Genomic DNA, 15,513 nt, shown 5'->3' with positions numbered 1-15,513 from the left:
GGCTTAAAAATTAATTAATGACTTTGGTCATTAAAAATCTGAAAATTGTAAAAAGAATATTTTTTTTTATAAAATGATCCAAATGTACATTCATCTTATTCTCCATCATTTTCTGATTCCAAAAACATATAAATATGTTATATTTGGATTAAAAACAAGCTCTGAAAATTAAAAATATAAAAATTATTATCAAAATTAAATTTTCGAAATCAATTTAAAAACACTTTCATCTTATTCCTTGTCGGTTCCTGATTCCAAAAACATATAGATATGATATGTTTGGATTAAAATCACGCTCAGAAAGTTAAAACGAAGAGAGGTACAGAAAAGCGTGCTATCCTTCTCAGCGCAACTACTACCCCGCTCTTCTTGTCAATTTCACTGCCTTTGCCATGAGCGGTGGACTGACGATGCTACGAGTATACGGTCTTGCTGCGTTGCATTGCGTTCAGTTTCATTCTGTGAGTTCGACAGCTACTTGACTAAATGTTGTATTTTCGCCTTACGCGACTTTTTTTTCTTTAGTGATATTTTGACTTGTTATAAAGGCGGCACAAATTATCTGTTACTAATTTGAAACCGCATGGTCACAAACTCAACGACGATTTTCTTTGTACCAGGGCTATACTGCAATGTTTGATTCGTACTGCTGTGCATATTTTTGCATACGATTACCATTCTTCTTGTCAAGGTTTGCTACAGCTGTTGTTGTTGTTGTTGTTGTTGTTGTTGTTGTTGTTGTTGTTGTTGTTGTTGTTGTTGTTGTTGTTGTTGTTGTTGTTGTTGTTGTTGTTGTGCTTGTTGTTGTTGTTGTGCTTGTGCTTGTTCTTGTTTTTCTTGTTTTTGCTGCTGCTGTTGCTGTTGTTGGCGCTGCTGCTTTTGACGATAGTTTTCTTTTTGCTGTTGGTGATGTATCTGTTGTTCCTCGGTATTCTTCATCTTGTTGCTGAGTTTCTCACGGACAAACTAGTCCTTCCTTGCTCAATCGAACATTTCAAATTATTTGCCTGGTCGGTTGTTTTCGTTGATTTCTTGATCACAGAAAAAGTCGGATTTTATTGCTTGCTCCATGGTATTTTTGATTCCATGTTTGTGTGTGTGTGTGTGTGTGTGTGTGTGTGTGTGTGTGTGTGTGTGTGTGTGTGTGTGTGTGTGTGTGTGTGTGTATTTGTCTTCACTGTTTAAAATGTCAAACTACGGAAAAACTTGACGACAAAACTAGGATTTTTCACTTGACATTGTGCGCTTGGGTTTGTTGACTGATTTGAATACCACAGCAGGCCACAATGCAAAGTAATCTTGCTTATGTAGGTGACACAGTTGTACCTGTGATGAGAGGCCCCTCAGATGAGAAGCCACCTCCCAAGAAAAAACACCTTTTGTTGTCCCTATTTCTATTTACACAACAGGCCACACTCGACCAGAGTAGATGTACCCTTTAGTCTGGCCCAAAGTGAGTTCTTTCATCGTAGGTACCACTGTAATTCGTAGTTTAACAATCAACCCTTAACACAGTTCATTTCTTTTTTTCTGATTTCTGTGGTAAACATTCAAATATAACACAAACTGTACGTTCTCTGGTGTGGGCAACTACTCTATTCGACAATATCAGTTCAGAACACAGGTGACTTTAAGACAATTCAAAGCGACGGATGTGATATCATTATAATTTCTCTAGTCGTTGTCTTTTTTCCCAAAGAGAGATTCATGCACCATATGAGATTGCTTGCAAATATACCTGTTAGTGCGGTGTGGTGTGACTGTACCCTGTTTTGACTTACAGAATGATGACCCTGAACAGTACTGCTGAAAACGGTAAATATTAAAACAGCTCGAATTTTTCAGACATCAACACTAATCTGCGGCGTGAAACGAAAATAACAACAACAACAACAACAACAACAACAACAACAACAACAACAACAACAACAACAACAACAACAACAACAACAACGGAAAACCCCGTATTCGCCCTGTATCACATATTCTATTTGTTTGAACAGTATTCGTGTTTTGGGCATTTTCCTCACGCTCAATTGTTATAGGTTTTAATAGTCTCTGCTTTCGATCTCTTTGAACATGATTTCTTAATGTAGTCTTTCCAACGATCAGTCTGATTAATACTCTGTCACTTACAGAATTGTGTCTTGGCGAATCTTGATTAGTGCTTTTGTGAACAAGAAACAATTGACAAGTGGCTCTATCCCCTCTCCCCCCTTTCCCCGTTGCAATATAACCTTCGTTAAGAAAGAAAGAATCTTGTTGCACGCCGTTTAGCCTACTAACCCCCTTCCCCCGTCTCCACACATACCCACTGCGCTACCATCAGCCATGCCCTATCCGCCTGTATCTCACCTTCACCTTGAAGAATAGACTTAAAACTGTAAATACGAGAATCGCACATAATGCCTATTATATACTCGTGTGTATCCATGTCTGTTTCATTTACCTGTTTGTATAAGTAATTGTATAGCTGATTCTTGTTTAACTTATGAATATCGAAATCGATGGAGAGATTATCATCGTGAAGCATTACTGCACGCTATTTATGTAAATTCAATAAAGTTTCAAACAATGATTGGTGACATCTTCGTTTGTGTGTACATATGCTTTGAAATGATCGAGCTATGTGTCCCAATAGTGTGTGTGTGTGTGTGTGTGTGTGTGTGTGTGTGTGTGTGTGTGACGGTGTGTGCGTGTGTGTGTGTGTGTGTGTCTGTGTGTGTGTGTTTGTGACGGTGTGTGTGTGTGTGTGTGTGTGTGTGTGTAATTATCAGACAGATATAAAGGAAAAAGGCTAGAACTGGACCTCTGGTATGAAGATAGACTATTTTGTATCTTTTTGATTTTAATCTTAATTTAAGGACAGAGATGAACATTAGATTTTGTTTCTTTGGCAAGCTTTACAATGTCTAACTCCGAAAAATAATTTGATTTAAGGCCAGAGATGGAAATTAGGGTTTGTTTCTTTGGAAAGCTTTACAAGCCGTTTTTTTCATTTTTTTTATAAATGTCTTTGATGACGTCATATCCGGCTTTTCGTGAAAGTTGAGGCGGCACTGTCACGCTCTCATTTTTCAATCAAATTGGTTGAAATTTTGGTCAAGTAATCTTCGACGAAAGCCGGACTTTGGTATTGCATTTCAGCTTGAAGGCTTAAAATTTATTTTATGAGTTTGCTCATTAAAGTTGTCATTAAAATCGATTTTTTGCAAACAGATTTGAAATTGATTGCATCGTATTTTTCATCACATTCTGAATCTAAACATATAATACATATGTCATGTTTACTCTTAAAATGTGATCACAATTAACGAAAATAGATTAATTAGTCTTACGATTACAATTTAAGAAATCGATCCAAAAATGATGTCATCTTATACGTGATCATTTCCTGATTCCAAAAACATATAGATACGATAGGTTGTACTCAAAACAAGCTCAGAAAGTTAACAATAATACAGAAAAGCGCGCTTTCCTGCTTAGCACAATACGCCACCGCGCTAATCTGGCGTGTCAATATCACTACGTTATGCACGTGGAAGGTGAGCGATTTCCTTCACGCGGGGATTGACGAAGCTGTACTGTCTTGGTGAAAAAATACAGTGCGTTCAGATTCATCCCGTGAGTTCGACAGCTTGACTAAATGTAGTAATTTCGCCTTACGCGACTTGTCTGTACCTCTCTTCGTTTTAACTTTCTGAGCGTGTTTTTAATCCAAACATATCATATCTATATATGTTTTTGGAATCAGGAACCGACAAGAAATAAGATGAAATTGTTTTTAAATCGATTTCGGAAATTTAATTTTGATCATAATTTTTATGTTTTTAATTTTCAGAGCTTGTTTTTAATCCAAATATAACATATTTATATGTGTTTGGAATCAGGAAATGATGTAGAATAAGATGAACGTAAATTTGGATCGTTTTATATAAAACAAAATGTTTTACAATTTTCAGATTTTTAATGACCAAAGTCATTAATTAATTTTTAAGCCACCAAGCTGAAATGCAATACCGAAGTCCGGCCTTCGTCGAAGATTGCTTTACAAAAATTTCAATCAATTTGATTGAAAAATGAGGGTGTGACAGTGCCGCCTCAACTTTTACAAAAAGCCGGATATGACGTCATCATAAGTATTTATCGAAAAAAAGAAAAAAATGTCCGGGGATATCATTCCCAGGAACTCTCATGTCAAATTTCATAAAGATCGGTCCAGTAGTTTGGTCTGAATCGCTCTACACACACACACGCACAGACACACACACACACACACACACACACACACACACACACACACACACACACACACACACACACACATACACCACGACCCTCGTCTCGATTCCCCCTCTATGTTAAAACATTTAGTAAAAACTTGACTAAAATAATGTAAAAAGAGATATTCGCATGTACGTCGACAAAATGGTCTCTATTTCAGACAAACGCACACATATGTGTGTGTATGTGTGTATGTGTGTGTGTGTGTGTGTGTTTGTCACGGTGTGTGTGTGTGTGTGTGTGTATATGCGTGTGTGTTATGTGTGTGTATCTGTGTGTATGTGTGTGGGTGTTTGTGTGTGTGTGTGTGAGAGAGAGAGAGAGAGAGAGAGAGAGAGAGAGAGAGAGAGAGAGAGAGAGAGAGAGGGTGATAGAAGGGAGGTAACCGTGTAAACTTAACGATCCCTTTGCTTCAGATTATCTTTGTTTGGCACGTCCTGCCCAGCCTGTTCAGCACTCCGCAAGTTCTTCAGCCCTGTTGTAAGTCTAATGATCTGATATCAGGAATCCAAGTAAATGACGCACGTAAAGTGATTTACAAAAATTAATATTCTACACCACAGGCACTTGACACGGGGTTGTGGTGGGGCTTGGGTGGAGTGTGAGCCCTCCTTCAGTCTGATAATGCCGCTACCATGGTTACAGTACTATGAGGAAGATCTCAGCCCCACCCCTCCCCCCTCCCCACCCAGCCTCCACCCACCCTGTGTCAAGAGCCTGTCAAATTGCACACAGGTAGGAAAGTTCCTTTTAAAGTCGTTGCGGATATTGCCCTTCGCTTGCCCATTCATAATTTCGCTCAACTTGACTAGCTATACACAGCCTCATGCTTTGAAGAATACCTTCCATAGTTGAGATCGATTGGAGAGAGTGAAGTTACTGATTACTGATCTCTCAAAACAGCGCACGACCTGGGTTGAAAAGATTATCCCGGTATCTGCGCGCGATCAATAAGTTCACCACAAAGACTCCCGTTCGAGGTAACGGTGGGTTAAGTGTACTTTTGTTCTGTTGATGTTGGTGGTGGTGGTGTTTTTTTTTATTGGTGGAGGGGGGGGTATGTCTGTCTGTGTGTGTGTGTGCTTTCGTACTTCGTGCGCGTATTTGTGGATGCGTAAGTATATCTGTTAGTGTATGTGTGCAGGAGTGTGTGTGTGTGTTTGTGTGTGAGTGTGTGTATGTGGGTGTGTGTGTAGGTGTGTGTGTGTGTGTCTGTGTGTGTTTGTCCCACTGTCGTTTTCTGACTTGGTTGTATCCCTTTTTTTCTCGTGGAAATGTGATGACACTTTATCTTGCAAAGGGGTGAATACCTAGCAAACGCCCACGCCTTTAATTACTTTTTCCCGAAATCTATGCGGAGGGGGGTGGGCGTTTGCTAGGGATTTTATGGTAATCCGTGACAAGGGGGGAGGAGGGAGGCTATGCCTGCAAGCTCTCATAACAGCACATGACCCGTATTGTATAGTTATCACTCTACCTGTAATCCGGGACAAAGTGCGGCTGAAAACTAACATTGGATTTACCGTCTTTTGTGCAAATAGCACTACATCTGACATTAATAGAGAAATAAACAGCAAGTGAAAAAAATACTTGCAAAGACCTACCAGAGTATATATATGTGTTGCGCCATAAACCAAGCTTAAAGGAAAGGCTTCCTCGAGCGTAAGACGACTAGCCTGAGCTCTTCTTGGTAAGTCCTACCACAACTTGTCAATAACCATCGGGACTGTGACCTTTCCTTTTCAAATACCCGCAATAAAAGATTGATCGTCACTTGTTTTTCATGCGAGTATACCCGAGCCGCGTTTCCACTCGTGGTTTTATAGCACACAGGAACCGTAATCAATAACAAGTCGCGTAAGGCGAAATTACTACATTTAGTCAAGCTGTGAAACTCACAGAATGAAACTGAACGAACTGCATTTTTTCACAATGACCGACGCGTAGTCCGCCGCTAGTGCAAAAAGCAGTGAAAATTACGAGCCTGTTCAGCGCGGTAGCGGTTGCGCTGTGCTGCATAGCACGCTTTACTGTACCTCTCTTCGTTTTAACTTTCTGAGCGTGTTTTTAATCCAAACATATCATATCTATATGTTTTTGGAATCAGGAACCGACAAGGAATAAGATGAAATTGTTTTTAAAACGATTTCGGAAATTTAATTTTAATCATAATTTTTATATTTTTAATTTTCAGAGCTTGTTTTTTTAATCCGAATATAACATATTTATATGTTTTTGGAATCAGAACATGATGAAGAATAAAATAAAAGTAATTTTAGATCGGTTTATAAAAAAAATAATTTTAATTACAATTTTCAGATTTTTAATGACCAAAGTCATCAATTAATTTGTAAGCCTCCATGCTGAAGTGCAATACCGAAGTCCGGCCTTCGTCGAAGATTGCTTGGCCAAAAGTTCAATCAATTTGATTGAAAAATGAAGGTGTGACAGTGCCGCCTCAACTTTTACAAAAAGCCGGATATGACGTCATAAAAGACATTTATCGAAAAAATGAAAAAAACGTCTGGGGATTTCATACCCAGGAACTCTCATGTAAAATTTCATAAAGATCGGTCTAGTAGTTTAGTCTGAATCGCTCTACACACACACACACACACACACACACACACACACACACACACACACACACACACACACACACATACACCACGACCCTCGTCTCGATTCCCCCTTTATGTTAAAATGATTTTCCCATGTATTCACTGCTGCTCTTTCAGTAATTTCTCACCTAAAAAAAAAGTATTAGCATTCACTGAAACGTTTGTTTTGAGACTCTTTTGTTATTGTTCATGCTTTGTTGTCGTCCGTACAACACAAAGGTGTTCATCATATCATTTTTTCTGCTACACGCCTGATCAACTTTGTTGTGGGTTAAAACTGACATTTCATTGGAATGGTTTTTGATGCCTGTGCATCGACCACTGCTAGGTCGACTTGCAGGGTATAAGCTGGTATTATATGCTATGGTGTGGTTATTCGGTTACTGATTTCTTTGCAAAAGATCATTACTGAACGATTTTTTCCTCGAAGAACGAAAAATAAAATAAAATGCAAAATAGCCTGGAAGAGAAGATGAAATCACCTACATTTGTGTTGCGCCATAAACCAAGCTTAAAGCCCCAGCAGGGAAGGGCCCCTAATATGGACCACTTTTTGTTTATTGCTGATAACTAGCTTGTTTTCTTGCGAAGAAGTTTCATTTTGTGGTTGGTAGTCCTTCTCTCTTACTGTTTAACCGTTAGGCCTAATTAGAGTGAAATAGCTTTGATAGACCTTCAGCAAATATTAAATACAGAAAAAAATCACAAAATGATCCATATTAGGAGCCTGGGCGCCCAATATGGAACAGTGAAGCGGCCTTCACGAATCACTGTAAAAAGCCCCCTATACTTCAAAATAACATGATACAACTTAGTGTGCAAGTCAGACTAATTCAAATATGCTTTAGATTTAGCTGTTTCGGGTTGATAAGAGCATTATTTGAAGCACACCAGGAAACTGAAGAAGCTTATCAAAAACAGAGTGAAAATAAGTGAAATTATCAACTTCCAAAACAAAAGACACATACTTTGAGGTTTTGCTATTATTTTTTGTTTGCAGTAGAAACTCGGGTTACACACTTAAAATGTAACAAATACTGTCTTAGCTGTCATATATAGCCATTTTTGTGTTATGAAAGCTTCGGCTGTGGAGAGAAACGAGTCCGTTTTAGGCGGCAAATTTAGAGTGAACGCTGCCAAAAGTGAAAAAAACTTGACTAAATATAAAAAAGCGAAAAAGCCTAACGGTTTTGAGGTTTGTGTTTCTGCAACTGTTTTGACATGTGCAACCTATCCAGAATAAAGCGAATGAAATTGTCTTGAGCGCTCTAGCGCCGTTAATTTGTCAGAACAAGAGGTGGTCCATATTAGGAGCCGGTCCATATTAGGAGCCTTTCCCCTATGTCTCAAATGGTTTACAAAACGATTTAAATCTTCCAATGAAAAAAACCAATTCTAACCTTATGGAACACATTTGCAATAGCATTTAATAGCATTACATGAAACAGTTCGTTTGAACCCTGAGCCATCGTAAACCCGTGTGATCCACTTTTCTTTTTTTCACAATTTAGTCGTCAGTTTGTGATTTCAATGCGACTGGCTGTATGTGCAATAGCACGGTATTGTGTACCTCTGATTCTAAAACGCAACAAACGGCTGCGAATCACACGAACTTTTCGGCGGAGGCTGGCTTCAAAGAAAGCGAGCGCTGTGCAGAAAAATCGTCTGCTTTGAGACACGACCTTTCGTGACCCTGCTTCTGGGCTATCTTTGTTTAAACTTTCAAAACTTCGAATTGTACTGATCTTGTCTTGATGAAAAAAGAAATCTTTCATGATTTAAGAATGTGTGTGTTACCAGCTGTCAATTTATTATTTAGATTTTAAAAGATAGCTAGTTCTAGCGCCAAAATTGTAGAAAATAAATTCTTTGATAATTTCTCACTCTCGACGGAAAGCAGCCAGGATGTTCCCGTTCGGTGAGCGTTCAAATAGAAGGGTGGTTGTACTGTGTTTAAAAGCCTGCCAGTATCTGCTTACTGTGCCTTTAAAGGACAGGCTTCCTCGAGTGTAAGACGACTCTGGTTTCAGTTGTGCATGGATTAGACTCAAGTGAGTAGAACTTACAAAACACTTCACGTCGACGAAGCAACTTGATATCTCCCAGATCAGTGTTCTGACTAGATTCGTGGTTGCAAAGAAAGTAGACAGATAGGTGATGTCATATTTGTAGGACCAAGTAATAGAGTCTGCCATCAGTCTAAGCATCACTCTTGATCACTACCACCACCTTCTTCTTCTTCTTCTTCTTCTTCGTTCATGGGCTTGTGACTCTCACGTTCACTCACGTTTTTAGCAAGAGTGAATTTGTACGTGTATGACCGTTTTTACCCCGCCATTTAAGCAGCCATACGCCGCTTTTGGAGGAAGCATGCTGGGTATTTTCGTGTTTCTATAACCCACCGAACTCTGACATGGATTACAGGATCTTTTCCGTGCGCACTTGGTCTTATGCTTGCGTGTACACACGTAGGGGGTTAAGTCACTAGCAGGTCTGCACATAAGTTGACCTGGGAGATCGTAAATATCTCCATTCTTAGCCACCAGGCGGCAGCGACCGGGATTCGAACTCACGACCTCCCGATTAGGAGGCCGACGTCTTACCACCACGCCACTGCGCCCGTCACTACCACCACCTTTCTCTAAGATCTAGTCAGCTTTAATAGCCTACTTCCTGCATGATTACAACAACAACAACAACAACAACAAAAACAATAACAACGACGACGACAGCAGACAGACAGACACCCCCATACACAATAACAATAACAATAACAATAACAATAACAACACTATATTGTCCATTAAAATGTTACATAAAAATGGAACATTTTCTTCGGCACACCGATTGTAAACGATTATTACAACAATTGGACAAAAGGACAACACACATAAAACACACACCTATCATACTTCCAATAACACTGACCTAAAGTGCTGTCCGTGTCATCTTTAAATTCAATAAATGTACAGATAAAATCTAAATAAGGTCACACGTCAGTCTTTTAAGACTATCACAATCAAATATAATATTGCACTATGTAAATTTACCCTCTCATAACACAGGAGTTGGGTTTCACAGCAGAGCAATCCCATTACGAATATCACAGACTAGGATTTGTAAATTGATCAATAATGTACACTGCTCATAGACGCAATCACACACACACACACACACACACACCTTCACACATTTTTTTTGTTTTTTTCCCTGCTGACCAGCCTCTACGTGATGCGAGAATTTACACACACACACACACACACACACACACACACACACACCGTCACACACACACACACACACACACACACGCGCGCGCGCACACACACACACAGTGACACAAACACACACACACACACACACACAATGAAACACACACACCACCGCCGGTAATCAGTGCAAACAAAACCAGCCTTTAGCCGGCACTGCGACCCCGGACATGATAAACATCTTCTTTCTTTATTTGGTGTTTAACGTCGTTTTCAACCACGAAGGTTATATCGCGACGAGGGAAAGGGGGGAGATGGGATGATAAACACCGCAGAAGCCGGTAGCACAGGTAAACACAACCCCGCAAACCCACACTGCAGTTCGACCGTGACAACAGCAACAACGCTCTCCACCAGCAATCTTCATCACCCCATCACCCCATAACCACCATTTTCTGCCGCATCAGTCCTTGAAACGCAAGGCTTGCACACAAACACAGAGCGCAGGGCGTTGTTGGTGGCTTCAGTCATCCGGCTTTGCAAGCCTAGCCTGTGCGTCGGTGTCGGTGTGTGTGTGTCCGCTACAACATCCACTCCCGTCGTGTGGGCCCTGCAACGAGACTACGAGACTAAACCTGTGGCGCGCCTAGTTTTTCTTGTGGAAGTGTGTGGTAGCAGCCCAGTGAAGTGTTCGTGAGACAGTCTTGTTGTGGATTTTGCTAACTTGCTAAGTTTGTGGAACTTGGTGGACATTTTGCGGCCATGGCTCTGGAAGGATGTGCCTCGTGTTTGAAGTATTTGATGATTATCTGGAACTTCGTGATACTGGTAAGTGCACTTGTGTTTTCTACCTACGTGTTTTCGTTTTGTGTATTTCAAGTGAGTCCCTGCCACTAACTGCGCGCCCACCTTTTCATCCACACTGCTTTCAAGTTTCAATGGTTTGGGGCGTTTTCTTGCGCACTTTTACTTTTTCAACGCAGGAACAGAACATACACGTGCACTGCACCTAGCTGCTGATAAAAACGGAATAAAATCATCGGTTGCATTACCTGTTTTGCAATTGCTTGCAACCAATGAGAATAGTTGTCCCGTGCAGAGATTGCCTCAGTATATACTCGTATAATGCATATAATTATATATAGAAGAACTTGCCAAAATGAAAATACGCCCAAGCAAGTTGCTCAGTCAGTCTGTTTAAAGTGTTTTAGTTTCGGTGGGTGCCCGCGCGTTTTGCTATCCGAACAGTCTGGGTCTATACATATACTATGTGACCCGCCAAGCCGTTAGATACGGAATCAACTGTGACCACGTGTGTGAACAATACGAGGGTTCGACGAATAGACGGTAGGCTAATCGGCCTTTTGTCTGGACAAGTTTAAAAACTGTGTTCGATATGAGGTTCTACAGGCTACAATGGTCTTGAACCGTGACTGAACTAGTCAAGCGTAAAGTATAGAACACGGGTTCCCGGTCAGTCGTTGCTTCAGTCATTGCTGTATGTATTGGCAGGCTTCTCTCAGCCTGTTCAAACGTGGCTTATGGCTAAAAGTTATTAAACGTTTTGCCGCAGTTTCGTTGGATGTAAGTGATTCTGTGTCACTGTGTGTGTGTGTGTGTGTGTGTGTGTGTGTGTGTGTGTGTGTTCGTCAGTGTGTGTGTGTGTGCGGCGTGCGTGCGTGCGTGTGCGGCGTGCGTGCGTGCGTGTGTGTGTGTGTACACGCCAAGCCCGTGCATAATACAGTGCTGTTTACTTGAAATTGTATGTAAATTTCATCTGTTTTATAAGGTACTCATTGACAGGATTTTGTTTTATTGATTCACCTCTTCTTTCGTTTTATTCACAGTATCACCAATCACATTCATACTTGTATGCTTGGTCAGTGACACCTTTGTGTTTTCGTGAAATTAGGCCAAGTTTCAATCCTCGATACAGATCGTGGTTTCTTGCTTGGCCGAAAGACCTCTCAAAGATAACCTGTTATCTGAAGAGTTAAAAGTTATATGAAGAACTCATGCATCACTACAATGATACCACAAAAGATACACTTTGGAAAAGCCGAAAGTGTCCGTACATGGCAGGTGTTCTGCCATAACAGGTATATTTTGCTAAAGACAATAGACATTTGGAAAACAGGTGTTCTTTCTTGGGAAGTGTCCTCTCGGTCACCGGAAAGGTCTCACACCACAGGAGCCACTCTATTGTCATGTCGGCCGGTTGTACCCCGAAGACAGAGTACGACTGCTTATATAATTATGGCGGGGAAGAACTGGCCATACACGTAAAAGTTAGTGTATGTAGGAGTCGCATCCCACGAACGCAGAAGGAGAAAGTATCGGTCATTCGCCTTGCCCGGTGAACAACATTTAAAATTTGACCGTAGTATCAATTTCCTAGCGTCAGAATTGACACATCCAATCACTCAAATGATGAGGTATGTGCCACTGCCTCCAGTCAAATTCGTACTCAGTCACTGTTATACATCGTCAGTCTTAGATACGCGTACACACAGCTTTCGTGTTCACCAATACAGTAACCCGAGACTACAAAAATCGATTAATCAAATTTACCGTTGAAAACCGGAAGGTCGATTATTTTTTTCTGGTTGGATGATTGCAGTGGTCCTTAGGGGTTCGTTGGAGGATAGTTAACACAGCGAACAGCCATTGGTTACTTTTTTTTCAAGGACTTTGCTTTGAAGTAGAGCACTTAAGGAACTCAAAGGGAACACTTATTGATTGACCTGAAGTTTCTCCAACGCTAATCTTTCAAGCGCTGCACTCCATGACGTCAACGCTCAGAAGTGTGTTTCTGATGTAAGGAGGAGTTTTTTGTTGTTGTCCTTATTATGACAGTATGTAACCTATGGGTTCTAGGGAGGACGAACGAATGAAAGAGAGAGAGAGAGAGAGAGAGAGAGAGAGAGAGAGAGAGAGAGAGAGAGAGAGAGAGAGAGAGAGAGACTGAGACTGAGACTGAGAGACCGAGAGAGAGAGAGAGAGAGAGAGCGAGAGAGAGAGAGAGAGAGAGAGAGAGAGAGAGAGAGAGACAGACTGACAGACTGAGAGAGACAGAGACAGACAGACAGACAGACAGACAGACAGACAGACAGAGATATTGCATATTGACTAAACTATACTCAATGTGTACCAGTGTAAACCGGACTTAGGACCAGGATTTTCTTTTTAAAATTGTTTTTACTAAAAGCCCACAAAAATAATGTTTTTAACAAAGCGCAAAAGTGCAGAACCCTAAACCGCCTTCGCCCCCTCAATCCGCACAAACAGCGTGTTAAAACAGTGACACCTTCACTGCGCTATGCGACATTCCTGGTTCTGTCCTTGGTCATCCCTACCTTAACTTCAAAGTACGAAACTGACGAACGACAGCAACAACTCGCGAATCTCAGCTTCGCACAAACATTCTCTTCTTCGTCTTCTGGTTTTTCTTCTTCTGCGTGCATGGGCTGAAACTCCCACGTGCCCTTGTGTTTTTGTACGAGTGGGATTTTACGTGTATGACCGTTTTTATCCCGCCATTCAGACAGCCAAACTCCGCTTTCGCGTGAGACGCACAAACAATCTCAAAAACTAGAACTCTTAGATTCGTACATAAAGTGGTGGTGGGGGGGGGGGGGGGGGGGAGGGGGGACCAACCCTATAGTAACCTCATATAGTTTGAAAATCGCAAAAAACTCGCGTACACAAGGCACATAACTTTGCTAAAACTAGCGAATTCGTAGTTTCGCGCAGTCATTTCTAAAATCTCGAAAGCTCATTATTTTGTCTGTACATTAACTTACAAATACTGGCGAAGTCGAACATTCTACCAAGAAAGTCAGTCCTATGCGAGATGAAGGGGTTGGCGACCCGGCGTCAGAGGACGCCAAACACACGTGCCATAATTTATTCAGTTGAGTGAATTTGAATTCGGAAAGGGCAGGTGCGCTTTCGGCGGGGGCGGTATACATATAGGGCCTATCCTTAGCAGTGGATGTTACTGGTTTAAATTTTAAACATAGAGTCCTCGTAGTCGTATAGCGAGTTTCCAACTGTTTGAGCTAGACTTGAAAAATGAGGCATTTTCAAACAGTTAATTCACATTTTTAACTTGTAAATGAATTCTTGCACGGGAACTGATGCTTTAAAGATATCTCCTTTCCTGTATCAACCGTCATGTAAACACAAGCAAATAAACGAAACTAAAAAGCCGCCTTCGTGCACAAAATCTATTCAATAAAGAAGTGAGGCTGTAGATGTTCAATATCCAAACATCAGGCTGTATATTTTCTATAGATTGTCAGTATCCAAATATTAGATTTTTTCAGTAGATCTTCAGTATTCAAACACCAAGCTGTAGATTTTCAATAGATTGTCAGTATCCAATTATAAGACTATTTTTAGTAGATTTTCAGTATCCAAACATCAGGCTGTATATTTTCTATAGATTGTCAGTATCCAAATATTAGATGTTTTTCAGTAGATTTTCAGTATTCAAACATCAGGCCGTATATTTTCAATAGATTGTCAGTATCCAAATATTAGACTATTTTCAGTAGATTTTCAGTATTCAAACATCAGGCCGTATATTTTCAATAGATTGTCAGTATCCAAATATTAGACTATTTTCAGTAGATTTTCAGTATTCAAACACCGAGCTGTAGATTTTCTATAGATTGTCAGTATCCAAATATTGGACTATTTTCAGTAGATTTTCAGTATCCAAACATCAGGCTGTATATTTTCAATAGATTGTCAGTATCCAAATATTAGACTATTTTCAGAAGATCTTCAGTATTCAAACATCAGGCTGTATATTTTCAATAGATTGTCAGTATCCAAATATTGGACTATTTTCAGTAGATTTTCAGTATTCAAACATCAGGCTGTATATTTTCAATAGATTGTCAGTATCCAAATATTAGACTATTTTCAGTAGATTTTCAGCATTCAAACATCAGGCTGTATATTTTCAATAGATTGTCAGTATCCAAATATTAGACTTTTTTCAGTAGATCTTCAGTATTCAAACACCAAGCAGTAGATTTTCAATAGATTGTCAGTATCCAAATATTGGACTATTTTCAGTAGATTTTCAGTATTCAAACATCAGACTGTAGATTTTTAGTATCCAAACCGTTAGATCAGGCTATGTAGAAGATTTTCAGTATGATTCTAACTCTGATGCTCTAATCGCTTGTCAAAGCCCTGGTAACAGAAATGTGATAGGCCTACGATCTTTTGCACGTGAAAGATGGCATCTCAAAAAAGGCAGACATTGTGTGTAGCATATACAGGCACATAAGGGGCACATAACATTGACAGTACATGTACATGAAAAAGTGTGTAGACGCAAGTGAGTGAATGGTTGCCGACGCTGTGGACTCAGTGACTGACTG

The 15,513-nt window shown here is 40.2% G+C and overlaps 1 protein-coding gene across 1 annotated transcript in view; it reads left to right on the top strand.

Moving 5' to 3' along the window:
- Positions 1-10,497: 10,497 nt before the first annotated feature.
- LOC138982265 (CD9 antigen-like) overlaps positions 10,498-15,513 on the top strand; it is a 103,464-nt gene continuing 98,448 nt past the window's right edge. Inside the window, exon 1 of the mRNA XM_070355508.1 lies at positions 10,498-10,942. Coding sequence (XP_070211609.1) covers positions 10,877-10,942 — 66 coding nt within the window. The 5' untranslated portion in view covers positions 10,498-10,876. The remainder of the gene's footprint in view (positions 10,943-15,513) is intronic.

Source organism: Littorina saxatilis, linkage group LG12 (genome assembly GCF_037325665.1).
Source record: "Littorina saxatilis isolate snail1 linkage group LG12, US_GU_Lsax_2.0, whole genome shotgun sequence".
In the NCBI taxonomy this organism is placed as follows: Eukaryota; Metazoa; Mollusca; class Gastropoda; order Littorinimorpha; family Littorinidae; genus Littorina; species Littorina saxatilis.
Note: the sequence above shows the minus strand (reverse complement) of the source record. Positions and strands in the feature narration are given on the sequence as shown.